This window comes from Micromys minutus, assembly GCF_963924665.1.
Source record: "Micromys minutus genome assembly, chromosome: 24".
Classification (NCBI taxonomy): domain Eukaryota; kingdom Metazoa; phylum Chordata; class Mammalia; order Rodentia; family Muridae; genus Micromys; species Micromys minutus.
This window is the reverse complement of record NC_137959.1, coordinates 45,004,027-45,019,517: the sequence shown is the minus strand read 5'-3', so window position 1 is coordinate 45,019,517 and position 15,491 is coordinate 45,004,027. Positions and strand designations below refer to the sequence as shown.

Here is a 15,491-nt window from a genome sequence, read left to right as displayed (position 1 = left end):
TATTTATTATCGGCCCTTTGATCCCTTCTGTTCTGTTTTCCTCTGTGGAAATCGGCAACCTCCATGTGCTTAATTAAGAACTCCCACAGACAGCGAAAGACAGTGAAAGCCTCAGTGACCTACAGGTCCACCCCTGCACTCTCACATTCCTGGAACCTTCCCAGGGATCCAGTCAACCATCATCAAAGGAAGCTCACAACTTCATCTGGTCAGCATGTCTCACACTGCAGTGAAGCTGGGTTAGGACAAGTCTGCAGAACAACTCACATACTTTCCAAAGAATCCTGTCCGCTTGTAGGACACAGGGATCCTGTCCTTGCTCTCAATGTTCAATTCATCTTCAGCTGCTCGGAGCTTCTCTTCAAATTTGTCAATGTTTGCAACCTGCATCCTGTACATCAAGGCCAGCCGCTGAGGGCCAAAAGGAGAGCGGGCAGAGAGAGGGTGAAGGGTCAGCACATTGCATTGGCACACTATGACAGCAATGCTCCGAAGAGGACACTCGATAGAATGTACTTCCATGCCTAACAAGCTGTACTTTTCTCAAGAACACCCTAGAATGACAATCTCAGGAGATACCTTTTTGATGGAAACGCTTTACACTAACTAAACCTTTGCCCTGCCACATGGGACTCCCCACAGGGACAGGCACCTGCAGAAGTCACAATCATCCCCATGGCTAATCTGGGTCACCAGTCTCAGGTTTCACTGTTTTTGTCTCGTGAGACAATAATTTTGTGTAACCCAGGCTGGCCTTGAATTCAAAATCCCCCTGAATGAACCACCCTGCCCTGTTTCCATGCCCAGAGCTCAAGTCTAATGCACTTCTGGACTTAACTTGAGCCAACAACTGATGAACAGAGAAGTCTTCACTCTGTGCCATGGTGCAGGGTAAACTGGTGTAGGTGCCAGCAAGGAGGCCAAGTGAGCATCGGAGCCACCGTTTGCGTTTCCCCCCTCTGCCCGTGAGACACACACCGAGCAGTTAAACTTTCAGGATTACCTTTACTGAGTAGGGTGCTTGGCCTGGACTTTTCCAATTCATCAAACCATACTAACAGACACACAGCTGCACAAGGGGAAAGACTTAAAATGACCCTCTTAACTATGCCAGACTCAAGAACAAAGTGTCTTTATCCAACCCTACATTATCCGCAATGCTATTGGACCTCCTGAACCTGCCTCATTCAGGCACCTCAGCAAAGCAGAACACACTCTGTGTGCTTTTGCTAAGCCTTGGAGTAGGCGCTGCTTGTGAAGTTCCTTCATCTTTGTGGCTTCCCCAGTTCTTATAAATTAGCAGCACAGAGCTGATCTAACAAAACTTGCTAGGCCATATGACATTCATACCACACACATGCAGGTAAGAAGAATCGCAAGTTGTCCTTTTGGGGTACAGAAAAGTTCTGTTGAAAACAAGAATACTGGAAGGATGGTTCATTCCAGGCAACTGGAGCCTGTGCCTGCAGTGTGGTGTGGCTGTGTGGAGCAAGAGCAGGATGATCTCTTAGTACATTCTCCTGCCACCCAACCGCAAATAAAACATAAGATGGAGATAAAAGAAAAATTCAGTGTCTGCTGGCTAAGTGTGATGGCATATACCCTTAATGCCAGATCTTGGGAGGCAGAGACATCCTGGTCTACACAGAGAGGTCCAGGCCAGCCTGGATACATATTTAAGGCTCTATTTTTATAAAACAAAACCCAAGAGTCCTAATGAATCCTATACTCAAGTAGTTTCAAGGCTCACATGGAAATAACCAGAAAAGATGAACAAGAATTCCATCTTTTATTATTCAAGTCAACATCTTTGCCAGCGAGCTCTCAGGACTTAGTAATGGTTACAACACTGGGGAGACGGAAGAGGGACACTCAAAGAACAGAAGCAGAGTAGAGTGAGACTCACCTTGGCTGTCCTCTGAGGGCAGCAGTCTCCACAACTTCAACTGACTACTGTCACTACATTTCCTTACTCTCTGACAGGAGCCTCCTGCTGGATCTGAATCCTTCCCCCGTCCCATCTTCCTCCAGGGCTCAATGCCTGCTATGAACACAACCCCTCATTGTTCTCTTTGAGTTCTAGACCCTCACCAACATTGTGTGTGTGTGTGTGTGTGTGTGTGTCCCTGTCCCCCTTATATCCCTCAAAAGGCAGACATGACTGTGGGGTCAGCAGGCCTCAAACCTGCACATACCCAGATTAGCCTGGCAATACTTTAGGGCTACAGGTGTCTTATCTCCTTATCCCTAATATCAATCAGGCAGATACTGTCTGAAAATCAATTCTCACTTATTTTCACCTCTTCCACTCTGACCCCTGCCATCCGAGCTGTCTTTCCTACCAAGCATTCCTCTGACTACCTTTCTTAAGGTCCACCTTAACAGGCACTGCCCAAAACCTGCAAAAAGCCCTATTCTGTACACATCTTGTTCAAGACAACCAGACAAGCCCAAGTTGAAGGGCTGATTGAAAAGGGGACCCTCCCAACTCTCCCAGTCTCTCCAAGTCCAACGCATTCCCCCAACTCACGGGCCGCCCAAACACCACAGCTCCAGGATGCAGATAGACTTCCACCACATCACTCTCGGGCACCACCTGCACACGCTGCACCTCGCCTTTAGCCAGCATCTCGTTGACAAAGTCAGCCCAGGAAATACTGCCCCCACTAGTACTGAGGGAGTTGAGCAGACTCATTATAATAGCAATGATGAACAAGGTGCGAAGCCTCTCTCGATACATCTGGTCTTCCCGCTCCTTTCGTCTCCTCTCTTCTGAAGGGAACACAGGGAGGATAAGGCACATCAGAGTCAGCTCAGGCACATTCTCACTTGGGCAGGCACTCTATCTCTCTCCACCCCCCTTAGGAATGCTCAGCAATGGAAGGAAGGGTCTGTGTCCTAATGAATTCTGAGTTTTTTGGGGTTTTTTTCCAAGTTACCCTAGCCCTTACCTGGTGGTACACGCCTTTACCCCAGCACTTGGAGAAAGAGGCAAGAGGATCTCTATGAGTTCAAAGCCATCCTGGTCTACATAGAGAGCTCTAGGACAGCCACCACTACACAGAGAGCCTATTTCACTCCATCCCAAAGGAGAGATACATCAAACAAATGCTACACGTGCTGTCTGCAGGCCTGGCACTTTATTCCCTGAAGTCACTTCTGTCCACTACAAGTTCAAAAAAGTTGTAGACAGGCACTGAGAGACATCGTGTGAACAAAAACCCACACAACACTGTAGCATAAGGAGGCAGTCAGGCACAACCAGCACTTTCTCCTGCCTGCCCCAACAGTCAACACCTTCCTCATCCACTGAACAGCCAACTCTCCCTCTACCAAACTTATTTACTGAAGTGAGTAAAATTTAAAAACAAGTTGATATCAAGTGTAGTGGTACAAGCCTTTAATCCCAGCACTTGGGAGGCAGAGGCAGAAGGATCCAAAGCCTTTTACTCTCTATCAGCAGCTGCATATATGGAGTAGGAATAATACCAGCACTTAGGAGGAAGAGACAGATGGATCTATGTATGTTCTCAGCAACAAGAGCTACACAGTGAGACCCTGTCTCTAAAAACAACCCAAAAACCAAAACTCACATCACACATACTTCTCATACACTCTCTCACACAGATTACTCCAGGGTTAGCAAGGCAGCTCAGCAAGTAAAGGCATTTGTTGCAATGCCTCCTGACCTGGACCCATATGGTGGATGGACAGAACCAACTCCCATAAGTGGTTTTCCAATTTCCATAAGCACTTTATGCCATGCATGCTCCTACCCCATAATACACAAATAAATATAATAGAATTTAAAATACCGGGGTAGAGGCATGGTTCAATGTTTTAAAGTAGGGCTGCTCTTCCCGAGGGCTCAGCACTCACATTAGAGTCTCACCCGTCCACTTCTGACACTGAATGCACATGGAACACTGACATACATGCAGACAAACACCCATACACAATAATTAAAGATGAAATATATAACTGTAGAGCTGGAGAGATGGCTCAGTGGTTAAGAGCACTGCCTGCTCTTCCAGAGGTCCTGAGTTCAATCCCCAGCAACCACATGGTAGCTCACAACCATCTGTAATGGGATCCAATGCCCTCTTCTGGTGTGTCTGAAGACAGCTACAGTGTACTCATATAAATAAAATAAATCTTAAAAAAATACATACATACATACATACGGCAGTAACTGGATGGTGGTGGGAAGAAAATCTGAGTTAAAAGACATCCTTGGTTACACAGTGAGGGATCCCGGGAAGTAGAATTTCAGGCAGTCTGTGCTGGAAACTGAACTCATGTCCTCTGCAAGAGCAGCAGACACTACTGAGTCATGTCTCCAGCCCCCTAAATACTACCTACATATTTCTTGCACATCTCTTGACTTAATAATGTGCCAGTTGGAAAGCCAAGGGTCACAACCGAGTCTTTCTTTGCCCGAGACTCTGATGTGAGACTTTCTCTAAAGAGCTTACGTCATAAACCTCCACCAAATCTATCACATGGTACAGACTAACAGCATGCTTTGTCACCGAAATTCTTGTTCAGGAATTAGGGAAATGGCAACTGCTGAATAGGCCACTGGACCAGGCACATAAAGACAAAATGTCATTATTGCACTTTGAGCAAACAGTCACCAGGTCTCCGGCTGTGAGCACTGTGGATAGTTTTATACCCACACTGTTCATCCTGACTACTGATGACTGGAGAGCGGCCTGGACAGTAAGGACAAGTCTCATCTCGCAGAAGTAATGAAGGCATTCTCCTCAAGAGACTGCCTGAGAAAATGTAATGTATTTACTGTATTTGTGGATGTGTGTGCACATGCCTCTGTGAACTCATGTGCACCACATGCATGCAGGAAGCCCAAGGAGGCCAAGAGGATAACAGAACTTCAGAATTCCTGGAATTGGAGTTACAGAGGGTTGGAGATACCCTGTGGGTGCTGGGAAATGATCATTCAGGAGACAGAGGCAGGATTGATCTCTAGTGGATTTGAGGCTAGCCTGATCTATAGAGAGTTCCAGGATAGCCAGGGCTATAAAGAGAAACAAAAGCAACAGACTAAAACCAAAACCAGCAAACCAACACACTCCTGGCTGAGTCTTAATTCCAGAAAGGTGAGACCTAAGACATGAAGACTTAGATTCCACACCCGAGGCTGTGACCTGGGACCAGGCAGCATTAGCTATAAATGGCAGTGATCCTGCCCCTGCAGACCTGCTCTGTTCACTGTCCTCTCCCCAGACCTCCTCCTGGGGCTGGGCTCGATCTAAGATTTATCCTTTCTGTGACAGAGGGACACAGGTGTTCACAGACACATCTCTGAAACAGAACAAAGGACCCAACAACCACCTAAGTAGGGCTGTTCACACAGGGATAAGAGATCAACTGTGTCTTTCTTAATAAGCCTCGCCCTGCTAACAGGAGAGCACAGAAGCAGACACAAGAGGGACAGGCGTCTTAGAAAACAAGGCATGCATACCTTCGTCATCTTCAGGGACCTTGCCTTTGGGTTTATCATCCTCTTTATTCTTCTGTTTCATCCTTGAGGTGTTAAAATAGAAAGTACTACCTATAATAAATGAGGGAAAAAAATCAAGATGGCAGCTCTGAGACACACACAAGAAAGCAGTATGTCCACAAATAACAGACTCACAATGGAAACTCAGAGCGCTACTCTAAGAGTCACTGCATCAGAGACATTACCACCTCCACACCAGCGGAATGTCCGTTAATAACAGAATAATGAACTATTTACCAATGCACAATGACAAGTACCTCTGCTATTTAAACTGGACAGCTAGTGGCTGAAACATACTTCTCTTGCAAGAGGACAAGTTTGGCAGATCACAGCCACCTGTAACTCTACCTCTAAAGAAAAAAAAAATCCTACACCCTCTTTGGGCCTCTGTAGGCACCTAGATAAGGATAGACACACACAGAGAAAACAAGTTTTAAATCTTTAAAAAAGTAAAATGGGGCTGGAGAGATGGCTCAGCAATTAAAAGCACTTGTTGCTTTTGCAGACCTGGGTTCAGTTCCCAGCACCCACATAACTGCTTACGATTACATATCCATGACTTCATTTCCAGGGGATCCTACCCATCTGCTCAGGGCAGCAAACACACGTGCTACACACACAGGGCAAAACACAGGTAAAATAAGTAAACCTAGAAAATGTTTTAAAATAAAACAATCAACTGGCTAGCCAGGTACAGTGTCCCACTCCTATGGCAGGAGCTCTGTAAGTTCTGAGGCAGAGGGTTAGGCTTGGGCCACAAAAGAAGTGCACACAGGTCTGACCTACATGAGAGTATCTCCAAAAAGGAAACAAAAACAAAAAATATTTTTTTAAAGATTCAGTATATATAAGTACACTGTAGTTGCTTTCAGACACACCAGAAGAGGGCATCAGATCTCATTACAGACGGCTTTGAGCCACCATGTGGTTGCTGGGATTTGAACTCAGGACCTCTGGAAGAGCAGTCAGTGCTCTTAACTGCTGAGCCAGCTCTCCAGCCCAATAAACTGTTTTTTAATTGGCTTATGAGAGAAAAAATTTACAGAACATATATAGTTCAGTGGGAGAACACATGCTGGGTTTACTCTCTAAAAATCACCAAAAAAAAAAAAAAAAAAAAGTTACAGATGAAAGTTTGAAAATAACATGTTTGTTACTAGAGAACGATTTAAATCTGCTCTAAGTGAATTCAAACAGGTAAACGACACAATAGTGTTGGCACCTGTGCTAACAGCAGTGGCCTAGTTGCCAATGCCCAGGACAGGCTGGCAGAAGGCAGCACACACATCAAAGGCCTGGGCTTGTCCAAAGTCTCAACAGATTAGAGAGAAAAATCACCATGGTATCAAGTCTGTTTCTTAAAAAGAAAAGTTTTAGCCAGGAGTGGAGGCATATGTCTTTAGCACTCTGGAGAGAGATAGGCAGATCACCATGTTGGGGCCAGCCTAGTCTACAATGCAAGTTCAAGGAGAGCCAGGGAGATAGAAAAACACTGTTACAGACAAACAAATGATTAAAACTTAATTTAAAAAACTAAAAACCAGGTATTTTTATGAGTATTTTGCCTGCCTACTCCTATGGAACTCAGGATTCAGCGTCAAGACTGTTTTTAGCTGCCTGATGTGGGAACTGAACTCATTCTGAGAGAGCATTAGTGTTCTTAACCTATGAGCCACAGTTCCAGCCCCAAGTCTAATTTTCTTCATAAAAACATTAGCAGACTGTCAGGTGTGGTGTCACACGACTTCAATCCCAGCACTAGGGAGGCAGAGGCAGGCAGATCTCTTGAGTTCAAGGCCAGCCTGACAGTGAATTTTAGGGTAGCCAGAGCTACACAGAGAAACCCTGACTCAAAAGCAATCAGAAGCAAAACTGTCATTTCCATTAGAAGTCGATGCTGAAGTTTTGGCAGGTGAGGTGTATTATGTGCCCAATTCACATCTGAGTCCAAGAGCACAGGAAGAAATTCACATGAAGCTCAGCAGATGAGCCCAAGGCAACACAGGTTGTTCCCTTCCTTAGGGTCAAAGCATTCCACTGTTCCCCTCACCAGCTGGGCAAAAGAGGAGTGAATTATGGCACAAACCCCAAATGTCCTACAGGCTTAAGCATGGGGTCTGGAGAATTTTCATCCCAGCATTTGGGAGGCAGAGGCAAGACCTGAGTTGAGGACAACCTGGTCTACAGAATGAGTTCTACAACAGCCAGGGCTACACAGAGAAACCCTCTCATAATAAGTAACTTATTTGCTTGTTTTTAAATGCAATCCAGAAAGAACAACAGCAACAACAACAATGGAATACAACTTAATGTTTTATTTATTTTTAAGATGAAGTAATGTTTCTGTGTGGGTGTTTTGCATGCACATCGGTACAACTGTGTGTGCAGTGCTTATGAAGGCCAGAAAAGGAGTTGGATCCTCTGGAGTACGCATTACAGATGGCTGTAAACTCTGTGAGTTCTGGGAACCACACCTGGGTCCTCTGGAGAAGTAGCTCCTAACTGCTGAGCAGTCTCACTAGTCCACACTACTTACAATTTGTAAATGAGGGCTAATGAGATGGTTCAATAGGCAAAGGGATTTGCTGCCAAACTTGAAGACCTGAACTTAATTCCTAGAACCCATGTGGTGTAAGGAGAGCCACAGGGAGCACCTCTGCATTCATTCTCCCTCCCTCTCTCTCTCTTTCACACACACACAGAGGGGGAAACACACAGAGGGGGAAGGAGAGGGAGAGAGAAAAACAAAACACTTAAAAGTGAGCAAAAGGAAGTCTAAACCTGGTAGCACATACCTGTAATCCCAATACTTGGAAAGTAAAGACAGGAGGATTCTAAGTTCAAGGTCAGTCTGGACTGCAAATTAATACCTTGTCTCAAGAAGACAAAACAAAAACCAAACAAACCAGAGCAAGGCCAAACGGCAAACCCCAGGTAAGGAGCAACAGTCCTATGTGTGTCCTTCCACTGGGGACAGGCAGGAGGGAGTCTAACAGGGCTCACAGCACAAAGAACCAAGGGTAGAAGGAAAATATAGCTTAGTTGTAGGAGTCCTTGTGTACCACACATAAGTCCTGATTTCAGTCTCTAGCTTTACATAACACTGGATGTAATGGCACGTTCCTGTAACCTCAGGACTGAAGAGAGTCAGAAGTTCAGGGTTTCTTTTTTTTAAAGAATCAAAGGTACTGGTGGTGGTTGTTCCTAGTCTTCTGGTAAGGGTCAAACTAGTGACGTTCTCCTAATGGTCACTTGTCATATGCTGAGGAGCCTCCACTCTTAGATTACAGTGCACTCAATGAGAAGTTGGATTCTGCTGCACAACTGACTGCACAGCTCCGTCTTCTGCTCCTAGGCCACTCTGCTGAACACTACACACGTGCTGCTCTCTGCAGCAAGTGCTGTGCTCTCAGGCAATACAAAACCTGTTTTCTGGAGGGGGAGCTGGGGTAGCAGGGTTTCACTAGCCAGTTCGGGTTGGCCTCCAGCTTGCAGCCCTCTGTTTTAGTGCTGTGTCCTCTTCGACTACGCTCACAGGACTACAGCAAAATCTGTGTCCACCAGTAACAGAACATGCAATGCATACATACACACCTGAAAGCTGCCACAGTCTGATTGCATTTGGAACTATGTGCTGTTTCAGTAACAATCCGCTAATACCTTCAAAGCTAGGGGTCAGTATTCGCAAAAGCAAGCTCTGTAAAAAAAAAAAAAAGACAGACTGAGGTAACACTCACCACAACACAGGTCTGGAGGTATGATCAAAGTCCTTGCCTAGCATGCAGAAAGCTATGGATTTGGTCCCCAGTACCTTCTTAAAACTGACTATAGTGGCACATGTCTGTAAGGCCAGGGCTTGAGTGGTGGATACAGGAGCACCAAAAGTTCAAAGTCATCTTCAACCATACATATTAATTCATGCTAAGTGTTTATTTATTTTTCCTGTTGTCTCTTTGTGAGACAGGGTCTAGCATCAAACTCAGTGATCCTCCTGCATCAGCCTCCAAGTGCTGAGATTTTAAATGTGTCACTGACAGAGAACTTGTTTCTTTTTTGGTTTTGTCATTTGTAACTGCCTCAGATGGTTCAGGCTGGCCAGAATTTACTATGTTGCTGAGGATGGCTTTGAAATCCTGACTTTCCACCTCTACCTCCAAATATTAGTATTATAGGTGTACTCCACAGTTGGATCAGCCTTTTATATTCTTCCCTCCACCCCCACAAGACAGGGTCTTACTATGTAGCCCTGGCTAGCCTGGCATGGAACTTTATATGCAGATCAAGCTGGGTCTGTTCCTGAGTGCTGGGTTTAAAGATGTTCACAACCATAACCCACCAACCTTTTAAATATTAAGACCAACAATCCAATTTGACATTTTCTGCCTCATGGTACAGTGAAGGCTAAGAACTGGAACCCTGCGATCAATAGGAAGGCTATCTGTACCTTCTAGGAACAACATTCCCACCAATGTCGAATGGGGTCACACTGGTGCTGAATATACTGTGAAGGCCACTTACAACTTCACTACCAGGGAGAAAGCTGGGGTCTACTTGACAGATGGGGTCAAAAGGCCAATACCTCTAACCCTCTACCGAAGCTGCATGTTTGTGAACTATGAGAGGTACAACTCAAGAGCGTCAGCAATGCCTCCTGTTCCACCTGATGGCCAGGGCCATCTGTCAATTCCCACGTCCTGAAGGGACTCATAAGCACAATCATGCCGTCATCACCACGTGGCCTCTCCGGGAAACCCGCATGCTGGCGACTGAGCTGCCCAGAGCATCATCTCTGCATCTACTAGCATTGCCAAGGCTGTGGGTGACCAGAGCTAAAGAAGGAAGCTTACTGGCATGGCCAGCCACACCCAAAGCCTGCCCTACCACCCGGAGAAAGCTGCCAATCCCAATCGTATGACATCAAGAAGGTGGTGAAGCGCTCCTAAGGGGCATCCCAGACTACACTGGAAATCCAGTAGCTTCCTGAGACTTTGCCAGTGACACCCACTCTTCCATCTTTAATGCTGCGGTTGTCATTCCAGATTCATGGACTGGTGCAGTGAATCTGAATACAGCAACAGGGTGGGCCTCATGGTCTACATTGCTTTCAGGGAGTGACAATCCTGGATCAGCCATTCGGGCAAGAGCACGAAAAGAAGAGGAAGGCCTTCCACTTCTGAGGAGTCAGGTGTCCCACTAACTTATTACTGAGAATCTCCCCCTCCTCGGTTTCCATCCTAGACCGGCCTCCCAAGAAGGGGAGGGGCCAAGGGAGCGCTACTGTTCCAATCAACTCCATCAGTGAATTTCACTGGACTCAGCCAAAAAAAAAAAAAAAAAAAAAAAAAAAGCCAATAACTTTCAACCACAGACAGAAAAGGAAAGAAACTGGTAAATAGGACTCAGTTTTAAACCGCCAGGGACTACGGTACGAGGCGTCTCTCTCACACACGCTAGAGATAGAAGAACCACCCGAAGAAGATGCTGCCTCAGGTGTCGGGGAGCCCATGTCAGACCTCCTCATGCACCCCGCCGAAGAGGAAGGTGCAGGCGCACATCCGGTCCGCGCGGACCCGCCACACCCGCCGCCGCCGCCGGCTCCGAGCGGGTTACCTGAGGCGCGTGGCCTCCAGCCGCAGCCAGGCCACCCGGAGTCCCGCGGACCACGTACGGCCGCCTGCTCCCAGCACGGGACGAAAGGCCTGCGCTCCTGCCTAAGAGCAGGCCCCACAGCCGTCTGGGCCCGGGATCTGGGCTGTGGCGGAGCGCGCGAAGCAGCAGCAACGCGGCCGCCATGGTGCCGAGAGCGGCGCCTGCGCAGAGGCGCTGCGGTCACCCGGACGGTCAGGTTTTGAGGGCAGCGTCCCTTTGCGCTTGCGCGGGGTTGAAGGTTGGGTGCTCCTCGCGACGCCTGCGCGGTCGGAACCTTCTGGCCTCCGCAAGGTTAGCTGCTAAACCTCGAGTGTCAGCAGGGTGCGCAGCGCGAACGCTAGCAGCCCGCAGCCTGCGGGTTCCCGTAGGGACAGGCTATGGTTACCCGGTATTTCTCTCGCCTGTTTTATTTCCATTTCAGGTTGCAGTTTCCAGTGCTTTGGCAAGTGGATACACGATTCGGTTTTCACGATGCCTCTTTCTTTGGGGTGCGATTGGTGGGTCCTGTTGACCACTTTCTGCTCTCCTTTATGTATTTATTTTGTTGTTGTGTTTCCGAGACAGGGTTTCTCTGTGTGATCCTGGCTGTCCTCTCTCTGTAGACCTCGAACTCGGAGATCCATCCGTCTCTGCCTCCTGGATTTTGGGTTTTGTTTGTTGTTTTTTAAATACAGTATCGTTGTGCAACCGTCTGGCTTCAAAGGAGATCCTGAAGCTCCGCCTCCGAGTACTGGCCTGACAAGCATGAACCAGTTTTTTCCTAACACCAGAGATCCTGAGGCTGCTCCTGGCCGGCCACAGAAGCGACTTTACAGGTCAACAGTGTGTGAGACCACAGTGCAGCAGTTACATACCGAGCAGGAAAAACGGTGCTCTCAGTCTTAGGAGGGAGGAGGGGAACTCTTAAAGCTGGAACTGAAGAGGCTGGAGAGAAGGCTGGCTGTTAAGAGCACAGGCTGCTCTTCCAGAGGATCCAGATTCAATTCTCAGGACCCACATGACAGCTTACAACCATCTGTAACTCCAGTTCCAGGGGATTCGACAACTCACACAGACATACACCAGTACATTTAAAGCATTTAAGGTGGTGATTGAAACCATGTCTTCTGGAAGGGCAGACAATGCTCTTAACCACTGAGACATCTTTCCAGCCCCTCATCCAAAAATTTTAAATATAATCTCTGTCTGTCTCTCTCACTCTTTCTCTAACACACATGAGAGACAGAGACGTACCCTTAGAATATTCTTCTATAATCCCTCCCACAAGGTTCTAACCACCTCTCTTAGAGTTATTAGCGATCACTACCCATCTCTCCTAATGTTTTAGCATCAGGCAACTACTAAGATACTTTGTTAATGTGGGCTGTGTTTATGATCAGATTTAGGGCCTTCTGCCATCAATGCCGCTGAGGCTTTGATGGTTCATTTGTGTAGGGACAGAGGGAAGACTTGCTGTCCCGCCCACAGACAATTCTAGGCCCGAGCAGGGTCACTGCTGTTCACTCGGTTCAGTCAAGGGCCACTGAAGCTGTGAGTCCATGCCAGGCACTAGGCTGGCAGTCTAAGTGAAGTCATGGTGCCCTTCCTTCCACTCCCTGTCTTCCTGTACTCTCCAGCGCTTGCTCTCTCTCTTTTTATTATTATACACACGACAGCTGTCTTCAGACACACCAGAGGAGGGCATCAGATGGCATTACAGATGGTTGTGAGCCACCATGTGGGTGCTGGGAATTGAACTCAGGAAGAGCAGCCAGTGCTCTTGACCACTGAGCCATCTCTCCAACCTGACCATTAGCTTTGTATTGCCAGGTGATGTTCCACACAGAGTATAGGAGATTAGCCCTACTTCACCTGGAAACAAGGCTTGCTACAAGTCTAGAAGCCCATATATATAAGTTTGCGGATCATCTAGACCAGGATGGACATCTTAGTGATAGAAATGAGAGATCCTGCCTCAAACCTAGGTGGAAGATACGGGGCTGGAGGGATAACTTAGGGGTCAAGAGCACTGACTGTTCTTTCAATAAGTAGGGTTCAATTGGCAGCACCCACATGGCAGCTCTCAACTGTAACTCCAGTTCCAGGACATAGAATGCCCTCTTTCTGGTCTCTGTTGGCACCAGACATTCATGTGGTACACATATATACATACATACATACAAGGAAAATACATGTACACATAAGATAATTTAAGAACAGAGCTGGAGAGATGGCTCAGAGGTTGAGAACACTGACTGCTCTTCCAGAGGTCCTGCATTCAATTCCCAGCAACTACATGGTGGCTCACAACTATCTGTAATAGGATCCGATGCCCTCTTCTGGTGTGTCTGAAGACAGCAACCATGTACTCATATTCATAAAATAAAAAAGATAATTTAAGAACAACACAAGGTAGGAGGAAAGAACTGACCCACAGGGACATACAACCCACAGAGAAATACATACAACCCACAGGGACATACATACAACTCACAGGGACATTCATACAACCCACAGGGACATTCAACCCACAGGGACATACATACAACCCACAGGGACACACATACAACCCACAGGGACACACATATAACCCACAGGGACACACATATAACCCACAGGAACACACATACAACCCACAGGGACACACATACAACCCACAGGGACACACATATAACCCACAGGGACACACATATAACCCACAGGGACACACATATAACCCACAAGGACACACATACAACCCACAAGGGCATACAACCCACAAGGACACACATACAACCCACAGGGACACACTATGCACTGTTTTTTTTTCTATTTTATATATATTATATATAATCATATATCTGTATATATTTTTCTTCTGTACATATGATTTTTCTATGTAATATATATGATTATATAATTATATGCTAAAATATATTACTTTTTTTGAGAAAGGGTCTTTCTATGTCCTAGAGTTGCTAAGTAGACCAGGATATCCTCAAACTCACAAAGTTCTGCCTCTGCCTCCTGAGTGCTAGGATTAAAGTTGGGTGCCACCATACTCCGTATATACGCATTGTGTGTGTGTGTTTGTCTGTGATGTGCCACCATGCTGATGGAGGTCAGAGGACAACATGTTAGGTCTGTTCTCCGCTCTCACCACACGGGGCCCGGGAACCAAGCTCTAGTTAATTGTTTGTACTTGCTGGACCAGCTTGCTGTCTTCCTTCCACTAACTTTTGTTCACTGTTGGATGGAGGGCCTGGGGAGACAGCTCCGTGGTTAAGAAGATCCTTTGTTGCCCTTCCCTTACAGAGGACCCAGGCTGCTGTCTGGCCTCTGCCTGGCTGTTGAGTCATAATCACCACCAGAAGATGGCGAGAACACAGCCACTGGAACCTGTCAGCCAATAGCCCTAAGCAAGTTATTAACTTCTAAGCCTCAATTTTCTCATCAGTAAAATGGGCATAATAGTTATCTGCAAAGCCAGGCTAATGCCAACCTATGGTTTCCCACACAGCAGTTAGAGAGATGAAATGCAGTAAATGCATGTGAAAGCAACTTGTGAACCAGAAAGCTGCTCACAGCAGGAGCCATTCCTAAGATGTCCTGAGAAATAAGTGCTGGGAAAGAGTCTATTGACTTTCCTTTTTAAGATTGTTTCCTTTATTACCCTGTGTGCATACGTATGCAAGTGTGTGTGTGTGTGTGTGTGTGTGTGTGTGGACTGCGCTGCTCAGAGGCAACTTTTGGGAGCTGACTTTTCTGTCGGCGTCGACACATCTGTGTGTCAGGACAGTCCGCCACCTGTCTGATGGTTGACTCTACAGACTCCAAAGACCACTTTCTTCCGCACCTCGACTATTTCTGCGCTTCGTCACTTCTGTCTGCTCGTTTGTACTTCCGTGTTACCTGTCTGAGCCTGCCAACCCTGTCCTCGGGACACTCCGGCATGCTTCACGGACTGCCTGTTCTCAGTGTCCGAGAGGCAGGGTCTCAGGGAGCTCCTGCTGGAGTTACGTGTTTTAGGGGTCCATACCCTGGTACCAGATACTGCCAGCGTTGGGTCCAAGGAGTACTCACTGGAGGAGAGAGAAAATCTGTCCCCATGTAGACCTTGAACTGTCTCTCTGTCTCTCTCTCTGAGACAGGGTTTCTGTCTGTAACCCTGGCTGTCCCAGGCCCACCTGCCTCTGTCTCCTGAGAGCTGTGATTAAAGGCATGTACCACCACTGCTTGGCAGACTGTCTTTTTAAAGAGTTATTTGTACTTTTCTCTGCATTGGTGTTTTGACCACATATATGTCTGTGTGAGGGTGTCAGGTCCCCGGGGATTGGAGTTATTGACAGTTGTAAGCTGC

At 46.9% G+C, this 15,491-nt stretch overlaps 1 protein-coding gene across 2 annotated transcripts in view; it reads right to left on the bottom strand.

Annotated features, from left to right (window-relative positions):
- SPG7 (SPG7 matrix AAA peptidase subunit, paraplegin) overlaps positions 1-11,329 on the bottom strand; it is a 31,937-nt gene extending 20,608 nt beyond the window's left edge. Inside the window, exons 1-5 of one of the 2 annotated variants that reach the window (XM_080936771.1) lie at positions 11,135-11,329; positions 9,119-9,221; positions 5,486-5,575; positions 2,531-2,772; positions 272-411 (exon numbers count right to left, since the gene is read on the bottom strand). In XM_080936771.1, coding sequence (XP_080792897.1) covers positions 272-411; positions 2,531-2,772; positions 5,486-5,575; positions 9,119-9,221; positions 11,135-11,317 — 758 coding nt within the window. In that variant the 5' untranslated portion in view covers positions 11,318-11,329. The remainder of the gene's footprint in view (positions 1-271; positions 412-2,530; positions 2,773-5,485; positions 5,576-9,118; positions 9,222-11,134) is intronic. The other variant, XM_080936772.1, reaches the window with a different exon arrangement.
- Positions 11,330-15,491: the final 4,162 nt, after the last annotated feature.